General features: G+C 41.6%; 2 protein-coding genes across 11 annotated transcripts in view; one reads left to right on the plus strand and one right to left on the minus strand.

Moving 5' to 3' along the window:
• Ptp4E (Protein tyrosine phosphatase 4E) lies at positions 1 to 24,781 on the plus strand. 10 transcript variants are annotated; one of them, XM_089263227.1, is made up of 12 exons: positions 1 to 93; positions 1,699 to 2,056; positions 14,633 to 14,879; positions 14,947 to 15,234; positions 16,527 to 17,199; positions 17,259 to 17,698; positions 18,549 to 18,986; positions 19,067 to 21,228; positions 22,129 to 22,387; positions 22,456 to 22,584; positions 23,091 to 23,531; positions 23,989 to 24,781. In XM_089263227.1, the coding sequence occupies exons 2-12, from the start codon at positions 1,955 to 1,957 to the stop codon at positions 24,018 to 24,020; spliced, it is 5,211 nt and encodes a 1,736-aa protein (XP_089119353.1). In that variant the 5' UTR covers positions 1 to 93; positions 1,699 to 1,954; the 3' UTR covers positions 24,021 to 24,781. The 10 variants fall into 10 exon arrangements, with proteins under 10 accessions (XP_089119353.1, XP_089119352.1, XP_089119346.1 ...); XM_089263226.1 differs by having other exon boundaries at positions 30 to 136; XM_089263220.1 differs by having other exon boundaries at positions 46 to 335.
• Positions 1 to 26,592, minus strand: part of LOC115564589 (uncharacterized) — a 181,097-nt gene that overhangs the window by 55,514 nt on the left and 98,991 nt on the right. The window lies entirely within an intron of this gene.

Raw genomic sequence — 26,592 nt, forward strand, 5'->3', positions numbered from 1 at the left:
ATATCGATATACGCACATCAAATTTTGGTCTGCACTCTGCTTTTGTTGTTTTATCCACTTGTTTTTGTTCATTTTTATACACTTCTTCGTTCGGTACGGTTATTGCTGTCGCTCGCGCTGTACGCGCTTTACGAACGTATTTTTTGTTTTGTCTTATTTTTCTTTTAAAAAATGTTTTAAAACTTCCGTTGTGTATTGTTCTTTTTTTTTTTTTGTTTTTTTGGCTCAATGCAAATTTGAAAAGTAATTCGTTAATGTCATCAATTAAAGCAAAGTGAGCGAGTGTGTAAAGAGAGTTTGATTAAGAGCGGAGCGGAGGCGCTCTCGTAGTTTGTGTACGGTTTTCTTGGTGTTGTTTTTGTCGTGTGTCTGTTTACAAATGTGAACGCCGCCGCCGCTAATGTTGCTGCGGCCGCCGCTGCTGCCTGAATTAATGCGTGCTACTTCTATTTGTTTAGTTAATAACTGAACTAATGGCACTTGTGATTGTGCTGGAATTTAGCATAGGTTTGCGAAGTTAAAATAAAAAAGGAAATACATATACTATGTATATATTTATATACATATAAAAGAGCAGTGCGACGGCCATTAAAATTTCACCAAAAAAAATAAAAATAAACATCATTTTATACCGACAAAAAAACAACGAAACGTGACTAGTTTAATTAATGCAGCAAACGCAGCAAAAGCATAAGAAGAAGCAACAGCAACTACAATTACAAGTGAATTTTTTTCATGCGCAGCTGACGTCGCGTTCGCTGTTGCGCCGCCGCACTGGGTTTCTATGTGTGTGTGCTTGTAATTGGGTGGCGACTGCGCGCGCGTGTGTGTGAGTGTGGGACCGCTGTTGTTTTCTGTTGAAATAAATGCGTGCAATTAGCATTAATACAATTACAACCAAATGGGGGTGCAATAATTGAAGAACAGCTAAAGCAGCAGCGTCAGCAGCAGCAAAAACAACAACAATCGCTGGGTAATTGTCATGGCGGACGAGTAGTTATTTCGTAATGCAGCAGCTACACTAAAGACAACAACAACAACAGCTCTGTCGCAGTCGCAGCAACTGCGTCGGTTGTAAAGCGCCGTTATTACACGGACACGCACGCATACGCATACGCACGCGCGCCTGCCTGCTCGCTCGCACTCAAGCATTTGTACGCATGTGCGCACGCACACAAATAAACGCACTTGTGCGTGGCTCTCTTGCACCACACACACGCACACACACACTCGGTCACTCGGTGCAGCCAGCGTCTCAGTCACTTCTTCAGTTTTCCGTTTCATTCGTTTGCTTTCTACCTGCAGCCGTGACGTTGCGACGCTTTCGCTTGTTGCTGCTGCGGCTGGCGCTGCTTCTTCCTATCTCTCGCTCTCTCGCCCGCCCTGCTCTCTCTTGTTTCTTGTGAGAGCCCATCAGCAGCAGCAGCCGCAGTAGTCAGTGTGACAGTGCCGTTATAATTTTGTTTGCCCATAAACAGCATTTCGCATGGGCGCATTCCATGAATTACGGCTGTCGCGTCATTCTCTCAGGCAGCGGCTGCGGCTGCGGCAGCGGCAGCGGCAGCGGCAGCGGCAGCGAAAATTGTAATCAAAGCGAATGACGACTGCAGCAGCCTCAGTCGCAGCATTAGCAGCAGCAACAACAACAATTTTGTAACAAGCGCGCTGCGGTGCATCTTTTATTTTTCTTTTCTGCAGAAAGCAATAAAAACAAACGCTGCCGACGCCTATGCGGACGTCGACGTCGTTGTCGCTGTAAAAAAGTGCAATATTAATTGACGACCAAACGGGAGAGTAATATTTATACACACACATACACAGATGCACACACACACACACACACAGCCAGACAAATAATAATGTTATAACAACGAATTAGAAGCAAACGAAATCAACAAGAATCAAAAAGCGCCGCAATTGTCAACGATTTCGGGTTACCACTGTACTCACTGCAATGAAGAAGCAGCAGCAGCAACACCAGACCCAACAACAACAACAACAGCAAGCGCAACCAATGCTGCTTGTGTTTGGCATTTTGACAATATTCTGGGCACAGGTAAGCGACGTCTGATACCCTATAATAATTATGAATGGGGTGGACTGAAAAGTTATTAAGATTTTTTTTTTATTTATATTAATTCATTTGAAAAATGAAAAATTTATATTGTTTCTTAGAAATCAAATGCATAACTTTGAAAAAATTATTTGCATATATAAAAAAAAAAAAAAAACAATAATATACATATTTAGCTGAATACATTGTAAATTTCCGTTAAACTAGCTAATCAATTGCTACTTACACATACTACATATGAATATCTGTACATAGATATGTGAATATTCACATATTTTCCGATTCACTTACGCTTAGTTTGCAATTAGTCTTGAAGTAAATAATTACACATATATATTATATCTTCAGCAAGCTGCACAAAGTGCATACTAAGCGCTATGAATGGAAATTGATAACACGATCGACCTTAACCTGAACATGTCCAGCTGTAATATAGATATAGATATATACGAATAGAGAACAAATAGCGCCATGATTCACATATCACATATCCGATTATCGATTACCTCAATGCTCTTACAGGGTATCCATTGTTCTCACTTGGCGACGCATTCGTCACGCCTTATCGCTTTGCTAAAAATTATCTTCGTCGCGTCACTAGAATGCAAAGGGAAACAAAAACCGAATACAAAGGAAACAAACAAAAAATCGTCTAATGGAATGCGTGAAATAATTCGCTCCATTGACAAAACCCAACTGTAATTAGAGGACATTATCAGAGACGGAAGGGGGGTGGGTGGGGGGGGGGGGGGGGGCGTTACGAGCCGTGATTAGTGTGTTGTATAAATAAATAAAGCGGGATAGTGACACGCACAGCTCTGGCTGAGCGATGACTAAATGCATGGAAATTAAGTCGTCTATTTAACACGAACCACAATTAGAAAACTGTGGGCCGTGGCATCTGCTGGCTAATGGGGTATTTCCAGTTAACCAGACCCGCCTCCTCACCCCTCTCACCCCAGATGCCAGATCGAAATGTTCTAGTGGTGGGGCTAAACTGTTAATTTAAGACATTTTCCAGCTTCCAGCTGCCATTTCGAATTGCCCATTAGAATTGTTTATGTAAACAAAATTGCAGCGCATTCACTGCTACGTACCACCCCCTAAACCACACACCGTCCCCCCCTCTGTCTGTCTCTGTATCTCTAGCTCATCTCTCTGCTGACGCTGGGCCTCATAAAAAATCGATTGATGTTATTTACTGCGTCTGTTGCATTTTAATTGTGGGCTATTTCTATAACTCAATCAATCTTTGACAGTCGCTCTCCCTCTCTCTCTCCCTCTCTCTCTCCCACAATTTGAAATTACAATAATTAACGACTTGCCCCTAATGCTCAAACTCAGATTTTATTATTAATTTCATTTTGTTCTTTTTGCTGTTGTTTTGGTGTCATAAACTTTTTAATCACATCTGGTTTCATTGCTGTTGTTGTAAGTGGGGGTTAAACCGAGATTCCGTAACTCCGTAATGCCAGCAATTAATTATAGTACGTCGCAGAACTCGTTCTTTTTGCCTTTGTTTGGCTGTTGGCAACCAGTTCGATTCAGATATATGTTGATTTTGGCCATATTGCATATTCATATATGTACATATAGTATTTCGATTCGTTTCCTAGCTAATGCACGATCGTGCCTGAGTTAGACCTTTCTCTTCCAACCTTTTCATGGAGTCTTCTGTTTCTGTTTCTGTTTCATTTCATTCGTTTTTGCATTTACTTTACTTTGTTTTTTTTACAAAACTCGTTTGTTATTTCGTACAGCTCAATGCGACATGTTTATATATATATTTACAATATATGTAAATGCAAAGAAGAAACGAGATGGATGAGCTAATGATGTGAGGTCGCAGTGTGAATGCTCTATGAGCAGGTGAAGAGCATACTAAAATTTATATTATAAAAGTTATTTTATTATAGATTATGAGTTGTATTTATATTTCCTATATCCTATATAGTAAAACGATTTGAAAGATATAATGTATACACGTTATACATATTCAATATTCCATATAGCTAAAGTGCTCTCTTGTTAGAGTATGCCAGAACTCGAAATGCGAATGAAACAGAAACAGAAACAGAAAGAGAAAGAGAAACCAGATATGCGTAAATCTAAAAAATCGCTCAAGGTTGGGTGCTGGTACCTCACGATCGATGTGTGTGGGGTTGTCCTGTTCTCAGTTCTCAAATCTCAATCCCCTCTCTCTGCCTTGCTGCCCCCCTCTCACTCCATCTCTGAAGTTTGTCTCAAAGCTGTTTTTGCAGCTTGCAATTAAAGTCACTCGGAATGCGGCCGCTGACTTTTGTTTGTTTTGTCTCTTGGCTCACGTGCCAAAACAAAACAGCCATGCCATCATAATAATGACGATAATAATAAGAATAACAATAATAAATGAAGAAGAATCACAACAACAACAACAGCATATATGTATATGTATATGTATATGTATGTATGTATGTATGTATGTGTGTGAGCGAAACCTTGCCTTGACTTATTCATAATATCAGATGTGTCGCATCGTTACGTGCCGGCGTATGAATCCAGCGAAACTTTACAGCTTAACGCACATGTACTCGATGCTCGCCGCTCGATACTCGATACTCGATATTTGTCACTTGATACTCGTCTCTCTAACTACTTGCTAATCATTATAAGCGCGCAATCAAATCGAAATATTATTGGCGTGGAATTCAATACTACGCATAACTTATTGCTGCTATTCATTATTCATCATAAATAACGCGTAATTACCCTTTACTCATTGCCCATGCACCCTTAGTCATTTGTCCAAAATCAATACCCAATGCTCATTACCCGCTCATTGCTTTGTGCTCATGGCTCCTTGATAATTGCTCAGTAGCTAATACTTAAGTAGAGCCAATAGTCTCTTGTTATTGCTGTATTACTTTTAGTAGCTCTGTGCTCGTTAATTATTAGCCCTTATTCAGTGCTCAGCTCGTTACTCATTGCTCATTGATCGTTAATCATGAGCCTGCAGTCATTATTTATTATTTGATAAACAAATATAATTTGATTTAATTTAATTTATTACTGTCTTTAGTAAGTAGTCATTAGTCATTAGTCAATGCCCATTACTTACAGTCTACATATATTAGATAGATAATGATCAATATTAAAATCCTATTCAAATTATTCATTATTTATTGCTCATTAGTCATTAGCCGTAACTTAAGTCTATATTTGGTAACTTATTATAGGTACTGAAAATTCATTATTCATTGCTCATTGCTCATTAGTGATTAGTCTCTACCGATTATTGACAGTCTATACTTAATAACTAATGATCAATGTTCATAACTCACTTTTAACATTATTCATTATTCATTATTTATTTTTCATTATTCATTATTCATTATTCATTATTCATTATTCATTACTCATTACTCATTATTCATTTTTCATTATTCATTATTCATTATTCATTATTCATTATTTATTATTCATTATTCATTACTCATTACTTATTTTTCATTATTCATTTTTCATTATTCATTATTTATTATTCATTACTCATTACTCATTACTCATTACTCATTACTCATTACTCATTATTCATTTTTCATTATTCATTATTCATTATTCATTATTTATTATTTATTATTCATTACTCATTACTCATTACTCATTATTCATTATTCATTATTCATTGCTCTATACACCTTACTCTTTCATTATTCATTAGGCTATACTCAGTAATAATCATTATTCATTATTCTCATTTTTCATTACCCATCATTCATTCATTAACAATCAACAATCAACGCTTTCCCCCCTCTCCCCTACCACCCATTACTTTCTTATCAGCACCCTCTACTCCCCCTACTGACTATTCTAGACTAGACACAGCCATGCTCACCCATTCAGCCACAGTTCACAATGGTCAATGCAAACCACTCGCTCGTCAATATGCGATTATTTACGTACTCGATCGCACGCATTACTAATCGTTAACCGAAAAGGTCTGATGACATCAGCGCAACAAAGTTTGCCTATTTATTGGTATATGTATATGTGTGTGTGTGTGTGTTTGTCTGTGTGCTGATGATAATTTCTTATGCTATTGTTTAGGCCATCTGGCAACGCCATTTGCTATTACATCTACGCCTTTAATCGGTGATCAAACGACACGCGCCGCCATTTCAATTAATCAAATGAAAGTTCATTCAATTTGCGTTTATCATAAAAAGCAAAGTGCAAGCTCAGCCCCCAGATGGGATCTCGAACCCGATCCACGGCTAACAATTCAATAATAAACGCAGTATACAAGCTTTGCTTTAGTAAACCCGAGAAGTTTTTGACAATGGGCTAGCGCTTGAATAGCAGCTTGAACTAGCTAATAGACAGTTTGGGAATAGTATAGTAGATGTATTAGCTGTTAGTTAAGGTGCTTTAAGTGGGAACTGATTTACTGATGTGTTATGTACGTATTTTATTTGAGCTTTAGTTAAGGAATCCAGTTTAGAGTACTTTATGAATGTCTAGAATGACTACAGGGTATATATAGAGGCAGGGAAAGCAAAACAACAGAGATAAGAACTTGTAATCGTCAGGTTATATTTATATATTTACGATCTATTGATAGCTTCAACTACAGGGTATCATAACGGGTGAAATAATCCACGGAAGTTCATAGCACAAAACTATTAAGAATAGGGAATACAGAGGCAGTAGTTATATAATTGATTATATTTTTATATAAATGAATATTACAGGGTATTATAACAAAATATATTATTCAAATAGATTCGTCAGAAAGTTCTTAGACTTCAAAATTATTGTGTAAATTCTTTTACAGGATATCTATGCATGGGCAATTGCAGCAAATTGTAGCCTTTGAGAGGCTTACCAAGTGTACAGGGTATGTCTCTAGCTGACTATCCAATGCATGTTGCATCTCATTTTGGATTGTTGTAATTCAGTGGCTGTTGTTGTAATTGTTGTTCAACTTGGAATTGTTATTGTTGTGCCTCGTTTTATGTTGGGGGCTGCGGCGTTATGAACTTGCTTCACTCTGCCCTCTGATTGCATGCGCTGCACTTGCCGAACGTCCGATCTAATTTTAATTAATTAAACCGAAACCCGCTGCGTCCCGCCCCGCTGCCTTCAGTTGTGGCTTCTTTTTTTTTTTTTTGGTTTTTGGTTTTTATAGGGTGTGGTCTGCATTTTGTCGAAACTTGCGGCTCAGTTTTTGTTTACTGGAATGCAGCAGCAGCAGCAGAGAGGAGGACGGGAGAGAGAAAGAGAGAGAGGGAGGGTGGCGGAGGTGCGGCATAGGCGTGTGTCGAGTCGGGCTAATTGTTATGCACGACGTAGCTGTACATCCCCATTTGCGGGAGGGGCGACGGGGGGATGGCCATTCCCATTCTGTTGGGTGGCAATGCCGGCAAAAAAAAGCAGAAGAAGAAGAAGAAGAAAAAAGAATGCCCCCAAAAATGGGTTGACAACGATTGTTGAAGTCGCGTGTTAAATCATTCAGTTTATGTTGCCGGGCAGCTGTTCTGCTGTCTCTGTCTTGCTCTTTTCTGTAGCCTTATCTGTATGAAAAAGCGTACACTGCAAAAAACAGAAGGAGGGAAATATTTATTGAGTAATGTATATAGATTTAGTTGTGGAAAATTGAGTTTCCTATATATATATATACTCTCTTTCTTCTCTATTCCTTATCTACATAAAACTGGATTCAAAGATTTCTAGGAGACCTTCAGATTTCTCACAGTGTACGCCCGCTCAGTGGATTGTCATTTGTGTGTGGAGTCTGCAGTCTAAAGTCTCTGTTGTCTGTGGTGGGCATATGCCGAACTTCCACTCACACACAGACACACGTTTTTTTCTTCCTAGACTGGAGTAGTTGCACATCTGTGTGTGTGTGTGTGTGTGTGTGGCATGCAACCATCCGGCGGCACTTGATGAAGTGCCTTTTTAAAAATAGCCCACCATTTAGCGGCAAATTATTTGTGCTGTCGCTGTCAGGCAGCGAGTGCTGTGTAAAGTCATGTGCTCTATAGAATCGGGATGTTCCCTCTTTTCTATTGCTTGGCCCTCATTTGCTCTGTGTTTCTTTTGCTGCTTCCTCCCAGAACGCCGAAATATGCAAAAGTTTTTACTCCAGACTCTCGAGTCGAGCGACGTCTTCTCCTTTTTGCTATTCATTTATTTTATTAGTTTGCCACTGAAATAACTTTCACACTTATCGTAACCATTTCCGGGCAGAGATTCGCACATGGAGCTCCATAGCGTTTGCAGTGGCCCAGCACTAGAGATGGCAATGTTTGCCATGGAGGATAGCTATAGCGATAGTTCACGGTCGTGTACAGTTGTTAAATAAAAGATTTGATAGTTCTTTTTCGATAACTATCAAAAATAATCGATAATAATTGCCTAACTGGGCCAGTTTATGGATAGCCATCATGCAAACTGATTGAAATCGATTTTAGGTCAATCTAATGCTCTTTAATCTAACAATTCGTTGTTATCGATATATACAATAATCGATAACACGTTGATAACTATAGGTATTAGATGTATATTTGTTGTCAACATCAACTCATAATCATATATCGAAATATTGAAACGATATATGTAAATTAATCGATTTCAGCAAATGCCTACTATCGATAACACCTTTCATTTGGTTGTCGTAAGCCAAATAGTAGCTCTATAAGAAAACACAGCTTTACCCAATTTCGTCCATTTTCTGTTGCTCCACTTCCCTTAATTTTGTTTCACCCATTGCTCCCAATCGGCGCGCTTTTACGATCTGAGCTAAATATCTAAGGTTTTTGACTAATTATCTGCCATTTGGGCCTACATAAATGGCCAACAAAGTTGGCTAATTGGGCAATTGTGGCCAGAGCTGTGTTATATAATTGCCGTAAGTGTGGCGCGCGAATCGACTGATTGATCAAACAGATATGAATATACACATATATCTACATATACATACATACATATATATATAAATAATATGCAGTACACTTTGGCTAATGATTGGCTATAAAGCGAATTTGCACTAGCTGCAGCAAAAGCCTCTGCATTAATTAATGTTAATTGCGACGGCCTTTTACAGCAGCTCAGAAAAAAAAATCGCGTTAGTTGCCGGATGATGAACTCGATGATGCCCTGTAAACGGCAATTGAGCCTACTGTTTGAAAGATAAGATGACAATGTATAGGACGAGCGCCTTAGCAAGGAGTAATACACACAAAAAGTTAGTTTGGGTTTAATATTATCTCCAAGCTAAAAAAAATTTATTATATATACTAAAAAAATATTCCCAAAACCAATAAAAAGCTGACTCAAACTTGAAATAAATTTCAAATCATGAATAAAAAATATGATAAAGGCTCAAAACTAAGACTCTAAGCAGTTGAAGCACCTAGAAAATATTCAGATCAGGGGGCATATACGACTATTCAGCAGTCCAGGGAAATATGACTCCCTAAAGCTGAAATGACTTCAGTGAAGATAAGATGCTAGATTATTAAAGTAAGCCTCTCTCTTAATATTTCTACTCATTAAGTCAAATGGCATGCATGCCCCACAGCAAGCACCACGCCAAATACAGGGTATCTACGCGCAGAAATAACTGGGCCAAGTCAAAAAGAAAACTAAACGCTAAACAATTTGTTGATTTTCAGTGTAGGAGCAGGGGGAGGAGCGGGCACTAGAGCCCGCCAGGTACCTGGCGCATATCTGGTTGGGGCTTTTTTCTTCTTCTTCTTCTTCTTGCCTTTGGTTGTTTTAAGTAAATTGCAAATTTTATTGATTTGCGCGAATTTCGATTTGTTTATTGACAAATTCAACTGCGAGCTACATAGAAAATAAGTAATTTAATAAGAGTAGGGGACGGCGAGTGAGAAGATGAAGCAGCAGTAGCTGATGATGGTGAAGAGGCAAAATAAGATGAAGAAGCAGAAGAAGAAGAAGTTAAATACAAAACGAAATAAATAAAACTTGATGCTCGCCTAACTGGTTTCGGCGGCTGCCATATAAATATTTAGCAAAAACCAACAACGCTTTATAAATCACACAGACACACACACACACACCTATACATGCACACGCACAGCACGAACGACCGGCCCCACAGCTCCCCTCCCCAGTCCCCCCTGCCCCTGCCTCTGCGCCGACCCACATGGCGCGCACCTGCCCGCCGTGTTGCCCACAACTAATGCAAGCGCCTGTCTATACCCTCCACAAAGAGAGTATTCAGATTGCGTCACATCGAGTCGGAAAATATGCCTAGATAAACATAGAGTAGATATGTATGTAGAGGGAAAGAGAGATAAGTGTATGTATGGCGACATAATCCTGATCAATGATTGATTCATAATATGTTTCTATCTCTAATCTATATCTATATCTATATCTGTATCTATATCTATATCTATATCTATATCTATATCTATATCTATATCTATATCTATATCTATATCTATATCTATATCTATATCTATATCTATATCTATATCTATATCTATATCTATATCTATATCTATATCTATATCTATATCTATATCTATATCTATATCCATATCTATATCTATTAATGGTTCCAAAAAAGTCAACTTCATATGGAACATAAAGCTATGTTCTATGCAAATTCAGATTTTCGTGCACTAGATATTGTCAAAAACCATCCAAATTGAAACTAAATCATTTAAATCGAAGCGGATCACCTTAAACTAGAAAAACAAAACTGATAAAACACAAAACTTGATTTTTTTCTTCTCAACTTAGAGTAGCATTTGAACCTGAAATAATACAATATGCATAATATTAAAATGATTATTAATTAATGTCATTCATTATTTGTAGAATCAATAGAAAACTGTTTTCTGTTCTAGCACTACGCCAAACCAATGAAAAATTTCTTCATTTGCCTAGGAAAATCTGACTTAGATATTTTCATAAGAAACTTGAATTTTCTTGTTGATTTCACATTTCGACTCAAATATCCTTAAGCTTATGCTAGAGTATTTCAATTGCGTTGCTTTGCAAATTAAAAAAAAAAAATAAATAAAATTTCTTTGCTTTTATTTTGTTTTACGTCGATTTTTGGCATTTTTATTTATTTATTTTTTTTTTTTGCCAGCTCAACGCAAAAAATTTACGTTTGTGGCTTTTATTTGAGCTGCGTTTAGTTGTTTCTTTTGTTGTGCTTCTCTTTTATTTATTATTTGTTATGTGAGTGCTTTTTGTGTTGCTTTTGAAAAAGAAAAAATTTATGAAAAAAAAAATGTTTTGTTTAGTTTTGTAATTATTACAAATTATTTAAGTAGCGCCGCATGGTCAGGAAATTGGCGCGTCATGGAATTATTTTGATGTCGAGCATAGCCTAAATACCCTACCTCCCCCCACCTACCCCCCTCCCCCCCCTCTCTCTCTCTCTCTCTCTCTCTCTCTCTCTTTCGCACACACTTTTGCACATCAGAGATCATGGGCATCAAACAACGCCTGACATTGGGTTCTTTTCAGCGAGGGGTCACTCTCTTTGTGTTTGTGTGTGTGTGTGTTTGATTGGTTCACGACCTCGTCTTGAGGTTTCAGTTATGCAAAAACCGAAACCGAAACCAAAGCAAAAACAAAAACAATGCAAACTAATTGCAGCTGCAATTGCCGCGGGGCGATTGCAATTGCATTGCATTTGTAATGAGCGGACAAGGTCGACGCTTCATTAATGCGAATCGAGTGCCAAGTGCCACAGCAGTCAGCCGTCAGTCGGCCGACTGCGGACACAAGCTGGCTGCTATGCGCACTCGCGCAACTTTCCCAGAGGCGCCCCAAAAAAAAAAAAAAAAAATCAAATATATATACATAAATATCATAAACGAAAAGTGAAAGGCAAAACAACAACAGATCAGATAAGTGGGCAATGTCAACTGCAAGTGCTTTATAAATAGCCCCAAATAGACGCCCACACACGCACACACACACACACACACGCACACCTAGTTATAAGAGTCAATAAGTAAACACTTCAATCGAAATATGATTTAACTTTACTTTCCTTTTGGCAAGCTTAAGATTCATGTAGATAGACATACATACATATGTATATTAATGAATCGATATATACCGATATATATTATATTATATATATACCGATATATATACATTTCCATACAACTTCAGCTAATTTGTACGTATTTTTCACATGGCTGCGCGAATAAATATACAATTTGTCCACATTTAGAACTTACTATACTTACTTTGTACTATTCGATCCTCGTTTATTAGCACCTCCAGTCCAGGTAGTCCACAAATAGCGCGTAAATATATCGAAATGTATCATTGCTCCTCGCACACAAACAAACAAACTTTAATTCCGAGCTCACATTTCGCTTGAGGCGGCTTTTCAACTTGATTAGTTGATATTTAATGAATATAAATAAATTAACTCAATCAATAAACATATATACTTTTGTTACGCAAATTCTTTAGATTCATTTAAGCCGATTCTTCTTGTTCTTGTGTTCTCTTCGTGTTCTCAACATTTGTTTATCTATCTCTGGTTCTATTATCATAGTATGGCTCCTGATGGCTTATGGTATATATTTCTTTATTTCTCTTTCTTCTCAGTCTCTCCTTCTCTCATTGAGTCTTCCATTCTTTTCCTCGCTTTTTCTTATTCTCCCCGTATCTCTCTTTCTTTCTACGTTCTCATCTATTACTCCCTATACTCAGTACCTCTCATGCTCTTCTAATGCTGCCTCAACTCCCACTTCACTCTGACTTTCACCTCTTTTTCGCTTCTCTCTTCCTCTCCTCACTCACTCTTAACAGTTTTGCTCTACCTTTAGCTTTCGTAAACGTTTTACTGGCCGCAGTCGCTGCCCATCTTTTGCTATTGCAACTGCTTACTATCTTCATAAAATTACATCACTATTGCCTAATGTACTACTACATTGCATTTCTTCGTTCTTCTTTGTGCCATTTCCTGTAACGCTATAACGTCTGGTAACAGCTGGTTTAATAAGCCCAGCCATTCGATTGCTTACTCACATTCAATTAGAGTGCTATATACTCCACTTAGAGCGCGTCTGCTTTCAAATTGTAATTGGCAAATTGCGGGCTAACAAATTATTCATCAAATGTGGAGGCGGGCTTTAATGGCGCAATGCCAATTTGAGGCCTCCAATCAAAAAATTCTATATTAGCCAAAACGCAAAGCACAAAACGAGAAAAACGAATACAATAAAATCGGAAATTTTGCTAAATGAACTTCCGTATTGTTCCATTGTTTGCATGTCACATGGAGGAATATAATTCGAATCGGATCCCTATTTATATTCATATTCGTATTCAAATCTATTGGAAAAATCATTGTGATTTTCCGCTTTGCTGCTTCCACAGCTTGGGAAATTATTTCATTCAACATTCAACATCGATATCCATCCCGGACTCGAACCAGTCGTCGCTGAACTTCAATTTCTCTTTTTAGTTCCAAATGTCACGTGCTCAAGAGTTTGTTTTCTGTTTCTTTTGCTTTGTTGTTGTTTTTTTTTTGTATTGCTTTTGTCATTCGTGATGGGCGTCATCGATGGATCCGCGTATTATCCGCCGTTGTTTAAAATGCCACTAAATTATCGAGTCAGGCCTGAAGAGATTTGCTAATCATTAGCTTCATTATCGTTCTGCGAATAGTTAATGAAATCAATTGTGAATCTAGCTAGATATTGCAATTCGTTTTTCTCTTGCCTCTGAACACGTATTCCAACTGGTTCTGGCAGCATCCCCCGCTTGGATGATAATTCAGAATAGACAGTGGAGGAACTATAATGTGATTTACTTTTGCTTACCTAGACAGTGATTGTCGGGGGTATATTGATTGTGAGATAACAATGGGAGCAGGAATTCCTATAGATAGGCATAAGTCAATCGGTTCACTTTGCTGTCAGTCAACTTCATGTTTCATTATCATCCGAATAACTTTGTAAACTATATAACTCAATCGAAAATTGGCTAGTCCCCCCCCCCCCCCCCCCCCCCCTAGGCCCATTGAATGGAGACGTAGCGCATTACTTATGCAACACGCGAATGCATTTGACACAGTTGAGTTGAGTCATTTGACAGTTTCAGAGTCATTATCATAATCGCATATATAGATTAATGTAAACGCCTAACAAGCGCACACACATACGTATACGTATGTGTATGTATGTATATCGAGAGCGTGCGACAGATGAGCGCATCACTTTTAGCCCTGACATTGTGACTCAACTTTTAGTTGGTGTATTTTGGGCAGCGCTACAAATGTCTGGCGCTCTATGACTCTTATCGTTTCGCTCTCTCTCTCTCTCTCTCTCTCTCTCTCTCTCTCTGGGTATGTGAATGTGTGCAGCTTATCGCTATGATTAATGGGTTGGGAAACAGCAGCGTGCAAGATTAAATATTTCAAAATATAGGTCAGTTATGCCCATGCCACAGAGCGCATCGGCCAAAGAGAGCTCCTCCATGAAACGGAGCCAACAAACCGAAATTCCCTCTCTCTCTCTCTCTCACTCACTCACTCCCTCTCTCTCTTTCTTGCATTCACAGGTAGCCGAGGGCGCCGATTTGGTCATCAGTGTGCCAAATGCGAGCAGCAATGACAATGCCTTTTACCGCATCGACTACAGTCCGCCATTTGGTTATCCGGAACCGAATACGACAATACCGGCCAGCGAAATCGGGCAGGACATTAAGCTGTCTCGAGTCCTGCCGGGCAGCGAGTACAACTTTTGGCTGTACTACACAAATTCCACGCATCGCGAGCTGCTCACCTGGACAGTGAATATAACGACAGGTAAAGGGAGGCATAATAAAACTGAGTTTTGACTTTACTAAATTCTCCCTCTCTCTCACCTTTGCAGCACCCGATCCGCCGGACAATCTCAGCGTACAGCTGCGCTCGAGCAAAAGCGCCTTCATCACCTGGAAACCTCCGAGTACGGGCAAATACTCCGGTTTCAAGATCAAAGTTCTCGGTCTAACGGAGCCGCCGCATAGCGAATACAATCGCAGCTATTTGCTCGCCGGCAACGATACCCTGCAGCTGTCCGCCAAGGAGCTAACGCCGGGCGGCACCTACCAGGTACAGGCATACACCGTCTACCAGGGCAAGGAATCGGTGGCCTATACAAGTCGCAATTTCACCACAAGTAAGTCCCGGAACGCTGGCACACGCAGTCCCCACAATCGCTGCAATTACTAAACCAATTCAGCTCTATTAACAATGGTGTCGGGCCCAATCTCCGTAACTCTTATAATCCCAAGTTAATGTTGTGAAAAGAACTTTCTTTGGCTTAACAATTTTCCCATTGGTTGTGGTCGCAATTAACAGATGAAGACAACAACAACAATAACAGTCTATTCCCCACACTCTCCACACTCACTCTCACTCTCTCTCTCTCTGTGTTGCTTACTGTCTCTTGAATGTGATGCAGCTGAGCAATGGATCTACGCGGAGGTAACCTTAAGTAACATCCCAATTTGTTGTCGCTTGTTTGTGTGCCTCGTTTATTGCTAATAAAATGCGTATACGACTATTTAAATACTCCTTAAGTAATGCGAGCGCCTCTGCACAGTGTTAACCAAGCTTCTAATGAACTAAGTCTTGGCGGTTTCTAAGACTCTACTTAAATGTGTATCACACATCTTTGTGGGCATATACTTTTGTACCTACACAAGCCAAATTTCATATCCGTATTTTCCATATACCATCATCATCATCATAATCAGTAGACTTTTTTTAGGTCTTTCAACACATGATTTCATCAAATTTTTATCAGTATGTTTAGTATTTTTTGTTTGTTTTGTGTTTTCCCTTTATTAGCCGCTAAATCTTCTCTATTTCTTCCTTTTAGTAGTTAAGCTCTTATATTTCCTTCATTACTGTCATGCTTCCTACTTCATTGTCGTCCTTCTTTCCTTCCACCTATCCTTCTGTCTTTCCCAATAATAATATAGCTTTTTCTTTAGCAAAATTGTATTTCTTCCTTGCTCTCTCTTACCCGGTTTCCCTGTCCATTCAATTATCTTCTTCAATAGTCTTCCTTGACTTGTCTAATCGATCGTTCCATATTCCTCCACCTCCTTCATTTAAATATGAGTGAAGAGTGGTTTGTATTGCTAATGGTTTCTTGGCTTAGCAGCACTTTTTCGCATTAACCCCTCACAACACTTCGTCAAAGCCTTACCTTCACTGCATGACTAATTAACCTTTAACCCTCCTTCATTTAAACACTTATTGGTGTTCGTACTTGGGTTCAGCCACCTTGGTTAACATTGGGCAACAGTGTGCTGCGTCTTTGTTTCTGTTGTTTGTATTAGCTGTAAGTTTCACATTAACAGTGCTAACCCACCTATCCAGCTTGTCCACTCCGAACCGTTAGTTGTCCAGTGTAGTAAAACGTCTTTCCTCCCAAAACAAATCAATCCATGTCCCATATAGAGCCCAATACGCCCGGCAAGTTCATCGTTTGGTTCCGGAACGAGACAACGTTGCTGGTGCTGTGGCAGCCGCCATATCCGGCGGGTCTCTACACCCACTACAAGGTGTCAATAACGCCGGACGATGCCATCGAGAGCGTGCTGTATGTGGAGCGGGAGGGCGAGCCACCCGGACCGGCGCAGGCGGCCTTCAAGGGTCTCGTGCCCGGTCGCGCCTACAACATATCCGTGCAGACAGTCTCCGAGAACGAGACGTCAGTGCCGACGACGGCACGGTACTTCACTGTACCGGAACGGCCTCTAAACGTTAGCTTCGATCCCAAATATACGACGACCAGCTCGTTCCGGGTGCGCTGGGAGCCGCCGCGGACCTACAGTGAATACGAGAGCTTTGAGATCTCCCTGTCGACCACGCGGCGAGTGTTCACTGTGCCGCGCACCGAGGCGAGCAGCCTTTACTTCGACTATCCGGAAATATTGGAGCCGGGCAAGAGCTACGACGTCGTGGTGAAAACCATCTCAGACAATGTCCACTCGTGGCCGGCCAGTGCGGAGATTACGCTGCGTCCGCTTCCGGTCAGAAATTTGCACGGCTATCTGGATGATCGCAGCAATGCGGTGCACCTGTCCTGGGAACCGGCCGAGACGGGCAAGCAGGATAGCTATCGCATAAGGTGAGTGTCCGAAGGAAGAGAGAGAGAGAGTTGCTAAGACTCGTTGCCATCTTTTGCAGCTACTATGAGAAGTACAATGACACGGATGCGGCTGTCTCCACGCCACAGCAGCAGGTGGAGACGACGCTCACGGAATACAAGCTGGACAAGCTGCTGCCGGGCAGACGCTACAACATCGAGGTGCAGGCCCTGTCCAATGGCATCAGCTCCAATGGCAGCAGCCTGATACGGGACACGCGACCCTCGGCGCCCATCATCCAGGAGCTGCGCAGCATTAACCAGGGCCTGAACATCAGCTGGCGCAGCGATGTCACCTCGCAGCAGGATCGCTATGAGGTGCACTACCAGCGCAATGGCACCAAGGAGGAGCGCACCATCAGCACGAATCTCACCAATCTGATCATCAAGTATCTGCATCCCGGCTCCGGCTACGAGATCAAGGTCTACGCAATAAGCCACGAAATGCGCAGCGAACCGCATGCCTATTTCCAGGCAGTCTGTAAGTGTTGCTGAATAGCACTCGAATAGTGAATGCAGCGAGTGAATGATTCGAATTGAATCGTTTTGAGTCCAAAAGGAGTTACATTAAAATAGTCATATAGAATTATGTGCCAGTATTTAAAAGTATACTATAGACTTAATTCCTTGACAGAATTGTAAAAATTGATTCAGCTGTGAATGCATTTTCGTATCATCAATTAGATAACATTATGTGAATCAGTTCATAGAGTCCAAGAGTTGAATAGGTATAGAAACGCAAGAGCAAAGTACTTTTGGTATAATAATACGATACAACTGAAGAATCGTAAGTGATTCAATAGCGAATCATGTTCATACTCATATGAATTGATTGGATTCATTTCATTCTGTTGAAGTATCGAATGTCAATTCATGTTTAGTAAAGCTTAGTTCGACTTGTAGAATCAAGCATGATTCCTTTTTAAACCATTCAATCATTGAAGTAACTCAACTTCGAATCATTCATTGATGCTTAGAAATAGGCAAGAAAGTGTTATGGATAGTGTTAATGGATAGCTCAAGTATAGCTTTAAAATGTAGACTCAAGTATTAAAACTAAGCAGCTCAATGTGAATCACTTTTGATTCATTCATATTCATATTCACAGCCGAACTTAAACAGTTAAGAATGGCATTACCGAACTCTAGAGTCGAATGTAATTGGGTTATTCGTCTGATTTATTTATGAACTGAAAACATTATCAATGAGTCAATCCACCCATACACACTTGTATTGATATAAATCAAGTCATATCTTGTTATTAGTGCGCTGACTCATATGTAAACTCAACCTCTTTAACGTCCCTCCCTCTGTCTCTGCTCGCCCCGCAGTCCCGAAGCCTCCGCGCAATCTCACCCAGCGCACAGTGAACACGAATCTGGTGCTGCTCCACTGGCAGCCGCCGGAGGGCAGCGACTTCAGTGAATACGCGGTGCGCTATCGCACAGCGGCGAGCACCTGGCAGCGTTTGCCCAATGTCCAGGAGCCGCAGGCGCGCATCGAGGACATGCGCTACGGCGAGCGCTATTTGGTACAGGTGAACACGCTGAGCTTCGGCGTGGAGAGCCCGACGCCGCTCGAGCTGAACATTACGATGCCACCGCAGCCCGTCTCGAATGTGGTGCCACTGGTGGACTCGCGCAACCTGACGCTGGAATGGCCGCGGGCCGAGGGACATGTCGACTACTATACGATCAAGTGGTGGCCCACCGACGAGCCCCAGCTGGTGGAGTACAAGAATGTGACGCAGTTGCCCGCCGAAGAGGAGGGTGAGTATATAAGAGAGAGATAGAGAGAGAGAGAGTGAGAGAGAGTGAGAGAGAGATACTTAAACTCGAATCCTTTACAGTTGGCTCTGCCAGCGTTCGCATACCCATCGAGGACCTGTCGCCGGGTCGTCAATACAAATTCGAGGTGCAGGCCAGCTCCAATGGCATACGCTCCGGCATTACGCATCTGTCCACGCGCACCATGCCGCTCATTCAGTCCGATGTGTTCATCTCGAATGCCCTGGACGAGGATCGGCAGCAGGGCCAGCCGGAGCAGGAGCACGAGTACGAGTCGAATGGCAATAGCATCATATTGAACTACACGCCCACGCCCGCCTCCAGCACACGCTTCGATCTCTATCGCTTCTCTCTGGGCGATCCGCTCATCAAGGACAAGGAGAAGCTGGCCAATGATACCGAGCGGAAGCTCAGCTTTACGGGCCTCACGCCGGGCCGCCTCTACAACATCACCGTGTGGACGGTCAGCGGGGGCGTGGCCAGCCTGCCCATCCAGCGCCTGTATCGGCTGCATCCGCTGCCCATCGGCGATCTGCAGGCCGTCCAGCTGGACGCCCGAGAGATAACCCTGCGCTGGACAGCGCCCGCTGGCGAATACACAGACTTCGAGCTGCAGTACCTCAGCGCCGATCCGGACAGCCCGCAGCTGCTGCAGAACGTCACGACGCAGACGCAGCTGACGCTGCAGCGCCTGCAGCCGTATCACAACTACACCTTCACCGTCTCGGCGAGGGCGGGAAGCGAGCCGGGCAGCGCGATGATGCGCACCAGTGCGCCCATCTCGGCCAGCTATCAGACGCTGCCGGCAGCGCCCGGTCGCGTCGACTACTTCCAGCCGAGCGATGTGCAGCCCAGCGAGATTAGCTTCGAGTGGCTGCTCGCTGCGCAGGAGCAGCACGGACCCATCGAGCACTTCCGCATCAGCTGCCAGAATGCCGACGATGCTGGGGACACGGTCAGCTATGAGCTGCCAGCGAATGCGACGCAGGCGCGCATCGAGAACCTGGTGCCGGGCAACAGCTACATCTTTCGCATTCAGGCCAAATCGGCGCTCGGCCATGGCTATGGGGCAGAGCGCGAGCATCGCCAGCTGATGCCCATACTGGCGCCGCCGACACCGCCCCCCAACATCATGCCCATCGCGCTGGGCCACACCAGCACCACGATACAGATACGCTACCGCCAGAGCTACTTCTCGAACGCGCACGGTCTGGTGCGCTGGTACACGATCATTGTGGCCGAGGATGTGGGCAAGAACGCGTCCGGCCTGGAGATGCCCAGCTGGCAGGATGTGCAGTCGTACACCGTTTGGCTGCCCTACCAGGCCATCGAGCCGTACAATCCGTTCATCAATGCCAGCCTGCGTAGCCTCGGCTTCGAGGACTTCACCATTGGCAGCGCTGTCTGCGACAAGCATCGCATCGGCTACTGCAACGGGCCGCTCAAGTCGGCCACCACGTACCGGATCAAGGTGCGCGCCTTCACCGACGAGGACAAGTTCACGGATACGGTGTACAGTGAGCCGATTACCACGGATCGCGACGACGTCTTCTGGCTGGCCAGCTCGCTCGCCGTGGCGCTCTGTGTGCTCTGCCTGCTGGCCGCCCTGGGCTATTATCGCTATCGCTGTCACAGCATGCGCCGTGCGACAAATAAGCTGGCCCGCATGCCGGACGAGCTGGCGCCTCTGCCGGATGGCTACATAACGCCCAATCGTCCCATACACATCAAGGACTTCCCGGAACACTATCGCCTCATGTCGGCCGACTCGGACTTTCGCTTCAGCGAGGAGTTCGAGGAGCTGAAGCACGTGGGCCGCGATCAGGCGTGCAGCTTTGCGGATCTACCGTGCAATCGGCCGAAGAATCGCTTCACCAACATCCTGCCGTACGATCACTCGCGCTTCAAGCTGCAGCCCGTGGACGACGACGATGGCTCCGACTATATCAATGCCAACTATATGCCGGGCCACAATTCGCCGCGCGAGTTCATCGTGACCCAGGGGCCGCTGCACTCGACGCGCGAGGAGTTCTGGCGCATGTGCTGGGAGAGCAACTCCCGGGCGATCGTCATGCTGACGCGCTGCTTCGAGAAGGGCCGCGAGAAGTGCGATCAGTACTGGCCCATCGATCGGGTGCCCATATTCTATGGCGACATCAAAGTGCAGCTCATTACCGATACGCACTTTCTCGACTGGTCCATAGCCGAGTTTATGGTCTCACGGGTAAGTCGGAAGAGATGGAAAGAGGGAGAGGGAGAGGGAGAGATGGAGAGAGAGAGAAAGAGTAGTGCTTATAGTAGAAGAAGATTTGATCACCAATGTGAACTAAAAGAAAACAACTTTGTGGGAAAGTAACTAAAGTAAGCTAAGAGCTTATTGAGTAGTTGTAGTTGTACTCTGTATAGATTTTTATTGAGATTGACAAGTCGAGAACCGACTTAAGCATTAAATAATTCTATTGTATAGCCTGAAGAAGTACAGAATAATATTTCAATAATATCATCAAGCCAATAAGGGTATTTCATATGCCAGATCGGCTAGCTATAGCTCAATTCACAGTCATACGAGTTGCAGAACTTTTAGAAGAAACCGTAAATCATCTCTTAAAATCATCTCCTAAGATGCTTATTGAGTAGCTGTACTTCTCCTAGACTTTTGCTAGATATTGATCTAATTTTTAAGATTCACAAGACGAGAACCAACTTAAGGATAACTTAAACAATTTTATTGAAGAAATACTGAATAATATTTCAATAATAACATAAAGCCAATGAGGGTATTTCATTTGCCAGACCGGCTAGCTATAACGCGATTCACAGTCATAAAAGTCATTGATAGAACTGAACCATTAGAAGAAACAGAAGTGGTAAATCATCTCTTAAGATAAGTATAGCTGTTACCTTCTCTAAATAACGTCTTCAGATCTAGCTTAAGCCCTGAAAGAAACTGTTAGAGAAACTAACAACGGTTGCCCTCTGAGCTAAGCTTCTCTTCATTTGCTCCAACTCTATTCATTATGGGAGCTAAACTTCTCATTACATATAGAGCACGCTTCTCTCTCTCTCTCTCTCTCTCTCTCTTCTCGTCGCACTGCTTCTCATGCAATTTCTCTGCCTCTTCCAGAATTGTGAATCGCGCATCATGCGACATTTTCACTTTACCACCTGGCCGGACTTTGGTGTGCCGGAGCCGCCGCAGTCTCTGGTGCGGTTCGTGCGCGCCTTCCGGGACGTCATCGGCACGGATATGCGTCCCATAATCGTGCACTGCAGCGCCGGAGTGGGCAGATCGGGCACATTCATAGCACTGGATCGCATACTGCAGCACATCAACAAGTCCGACTATGTGGACATCTTTGGCATTGTGTTTGCCATGCGCAAGGGTAGGTCCAGAAATAGTCCACAAATACAGCTCAGCTGCGCATCTCTAATGCTCTCGTTTCGTTTGCAGAGCGCGTTTTCATGGTGCAAACGGAGCAGCAATACGTTTGCATACACCAGTGCCTGTTGGCCGTGCTCGAGGGCAAGGAGCATCTGCTGGCCGATTCGCATGAGCTGCACGAGAACGATGGCTACGAGGGTAAGTTGAGGCAAGCGCAGCCCGTCGATGTGGCACTGCCGTAGCTCTCCCTGGCCCTGACCCTGGCCCCGACCCGATCCGACCCGACCCCTGTGTCTCTGTCTAGAACTCTCTGAAAGTTGTCGTTGGTTTGGTGAACGTTCGCTGTTGCTGCTCTATTAATTTAAATGCTAACTACTCTTGACTAATGCTAATGTACTAAAGTGCTCAATACATATAATAGGCGACAACAACAACTACAACACACACACACACACAAACACAACTTTATGGGTTTGCAGCTGTTTTTCCTTATCTATATATTTTCATTTTTCTTGTCACTAACCCACAAATTTGTTGCAATTTAATGAATTTCTTCTCTCTTCTTACACACACATGTATACATGTTGTACACACACACACACACACACACACACTTATCTAATACCTACACATACACATATTTATATACATATACAAACTCAACTGCTGCCTTCACCAAATTGTTTGCAACTCACGAAATTCAGTGACTAAAATTTACTTAGAGCGCCCCAAGCCCGCCAGCAACAGCAACAGCAACCGCAACAGCAGCAATGGTCACATGTTGCATGCAACGCCGCTGCGTGCCTCGCTGGCCCTTGCCGAGGAGCTGGACCGAGAGCTGGAACTGGAGCTGGAGCAGCAGCAGCAGCAACGACAGCAGCTGGACGAGGATGATGAAGAAGCTGATGAAGACGATGATCAGCAGCCTCTGAATAATGAGACAACAGCAACGCTGTCGACGGCCAGCAGCACGGCAAGCGACAGCAACAGCAACAGCAGCTTGGGCAGCAGCAGCAATCAGGAGCAACAGCAGCCAGCAGCAGCAACAACAACAACAACAACAACAAACATTTGCACTAGCACTCAATCAGACACAGACACTGATGATGAGGATGGTGATGGTATTGATAAGAGTCCGCTTTTAGGTTTGTACCATAAACAAGAACAACAACACAAACTGCACCTCTCCACAAAAAAAAAAAAAATAATAATACACAACAGCAACAACAAGAACAACAACAACAACAACAACAACTCTTTTTGTAGTCTAACAAATGCACAAAACACTAACAAATGTATATAAAAAGCGCACACTGTCTAACTTGTTGCTTGTAGTGTAGTGTAAAATCTAAAAAATAAAATCTAACTAATACACACACGCACACACACACACACACACTAACTGACTAACTAACTGGGCATGCTTAAAAAAAAAAACAGAAATAAATATTTATACATATATGTAAATAAATATAAATCAAAGTTATTATTGAAATCAAATTTGTTGCAAGAATCAAAATTTGTTTGCATATTTTATAAGAAAATTCTATGATTAATATAAATATTTGAATTTTAATCATTGCATTTTTTTTACCTCGACAGATGATGAAGGCATTGCTGAAACGGGCATATAAAATGCAGAGCGAGCGAGACAGAGGCGAGGCAGTCCAAAAACACAGAGTGAGAACTGGAGAGAGAGAGAAAGAGAGAGAGAGAGAGCAACATAAACATATATAAGTGACAACAGCAGCTCGTATATAGTATATATACATTTATATTACATAGGCTTAAGCTAAAAGTATACACACATATATATTATATATATATATATATATATATATATATATATATATATATATATATATATAAAAGTATATATTACTAGATATACATACTACATATATATATATGTACATATATATATATATATATATATATATATATAAAATTTATAAAAAAAAAAAAAATTCTGCCTGTGATGTGCTGGATGTGATTTGTCTACAATATTATTATTTCTTGGCAACAACAACAGTCTGAAGCGAACAAGCGTGTGCCACGCCCCTTCCAGGCCAATGCCAATTTAGACCAAAACAACAGAGCGTTTAATCTTAAGTTTCAGGTATAACTAGAGCTATTCGATAATTTGATCATTTGACTTTAACAAAACACAAATATCGAAAACAAAATCATTATCAATATATATTAGGATAAGTGAGTCGATTGTAAGCTTGAATAACTAACTATATATGCTCCTATATGTGTATAGCTAGCTATATGATACCATATGTTATATTATCTATTCCATAAGCAATCAATGTTTATTTTTTTACTATTTTGTAAATTGTGTGTGCCTGTATATGTATTTCTTGTATTATTTTAAATATTTAAAATTTAATTTTTTTTTTTACATTTACATATATATATATATATATATATATGAAATGTTGTACTTTTGAGGAATTTGATCAGTTGTTGGCTGTTGTTCCAGTCCATATCGAGTCGTATATGCTTAGTATAAATAGGGCTACACAAATATCTTAAATCTTTGCCATATGAACAACATTAGCGGTTACATATATGTATATGTATATAGTCATGCGTGTGCTTTGTATATGACTCGATGTATATATGTATATATTCGTACTGGTTGAGCAACAGCTCCAGCAAACATGATCTTGTACATTTTAGAGCATTTATTAGTGATGCATTCACAATGGAGTGCAGCACAAAGCGGAAAACAATAAACAAAAACTTGATTGAAAAATATGCTATGTTTGATCTGAACTTGTTTAAATTTCTCAAATTGAGTTACAATAAAAAAATATAACAATAATGAAAAACCAATCAAAGTTTCTTTTATTTGGGTGCTATCAGAATATTCATAGATTATAGTACTATGATATATAAGCTATTGGTCAGCGGAATATTATGAAAACATGATAGGAATGTTGAGATGAACCAACTTGTATTTTTTACAGGGTCTCTCTTCCTGTCTGTAAGTCTATCCATATGAATGCAAATTTTATAGCTGCTATTGAAGCTAAAGTCTTGAAATACCCTTAAAATACCTACAGATGTTCCCGATCTGATTTCATTAGGGGGGTACGAATTCGGTATCTGAGAAGCAATGATAGATACAGTGCTAAGATATAAGTGTACTATCAATTCCAATCGGGTTGAGAGTATAAGATCAATATGATACGGCGGATACTTATACGTGAAAATTGCATTTTCTACAGCTCTTGCGCTAGAATATAACAACTAGATTACTGTTAACGGCATCCCCTACTTACTTAAATTAAGAAATTATTATGTACATGACAATGTCTAGACATATGAATGGCTTTAAATAATTTAGAAAAATCGAACCTAATGAAATGAGTAGCCTAAATGATATACCCTTAATTCAAGCTTTTCTGATATATTTTTGTGGAATTCAACATATATGTATATAGATACAGATACAGATCTTTATAGATTTTCTGAGCACTTTGTTTTCATAACACTTTTCTCAAAGCTAGATATGAACATATTAGCATCTACTTATGTCTACTTAAATATATGTATGTAACTATATAATAGTAAGTGTAACGATAAATATTAGTTTAATCTAACAGCAAAACTGTTAACTGGCATCGTAATACCCGGCTATAGCTGTAGCAATGCCTATATGGGGAAGAGCACCATTTTCGACTTGAATAGAACTTCTTCACACACACACACACACACAATTTAGATGACAGCCCAAAAGTATGCAGCGGGCGTGAGCGGGGCAGAGAGCTAGTGGGAGAGGGAGAGAGAACACCGACAAATTGCAGTTGCCATATCTGAACGTATAATTAGCATGGCGGCGCCACTGAGCGATCGCGATTTCATTTTGGCATTGTTCCCGAATCGCGAGCATTAATCGATAGGCAATTATCGATTACAAGCGCACATTTAAAGGCAACGAGCGGTTGCTGCTGCTACCGCGACAGCAGCTGCTGCTGTTGCCATTCGAGTGGAGGCAAACATTTGAGAAATCTTAATAAGCTGAGCAGGCCAAATAGGAGAGAAATAATCTGGGCAATTATAAGGCTGCCAACTGATACCACAAACAGGCCGAGAGTCGCGACTACCTGTTGCAAGTTCCAAAGAAAAGCCAGGTGTATGCGTAAGCGTGTGCTTATGTGTGCGTGTGTGTGTGTGTGTCGGCATTCGCTTAAA

Source organism: Drosophila navojoa, chromosome X (assembly GCF_054131105.1).
Source record: "Drosophila navojoa isolate 15081-1374.11 chromosome X, UAZ_NAV_1.0, whole genome shotgun sequence".
NCBI classification, from domain to species: Eukaryota; Metazoa; Arthropoda; class Insecta; order Diptera; family Drosophilidae; genus Drosophila; species Drosophila navojoa.

Bases quoted from the DNA above. Each gene is read 5' to 3' on its own strand.
- Ptp4E (XM_089263227.1), top strand. From the start codon at position 1,955: ATGAAGAAGCAGCAGCAGCAACACCAGACCCAACAACAACAACAACAG. The intron at 17,200-17,258 runs GTGAGTGTCCGA...CATCTTTTGCAG, and splicing joins CAGGATAGCTATCGCATAAG to CTACTATGAGAAGTACAATG. The intron at 17,699-18,548 runs GTAAGTGTTGCT...CTCGCCCCGCAG, and splicing joins TGCCTATTTCCAGGCAGTCT to TCCCGAAGCCTCCGCGCAAT.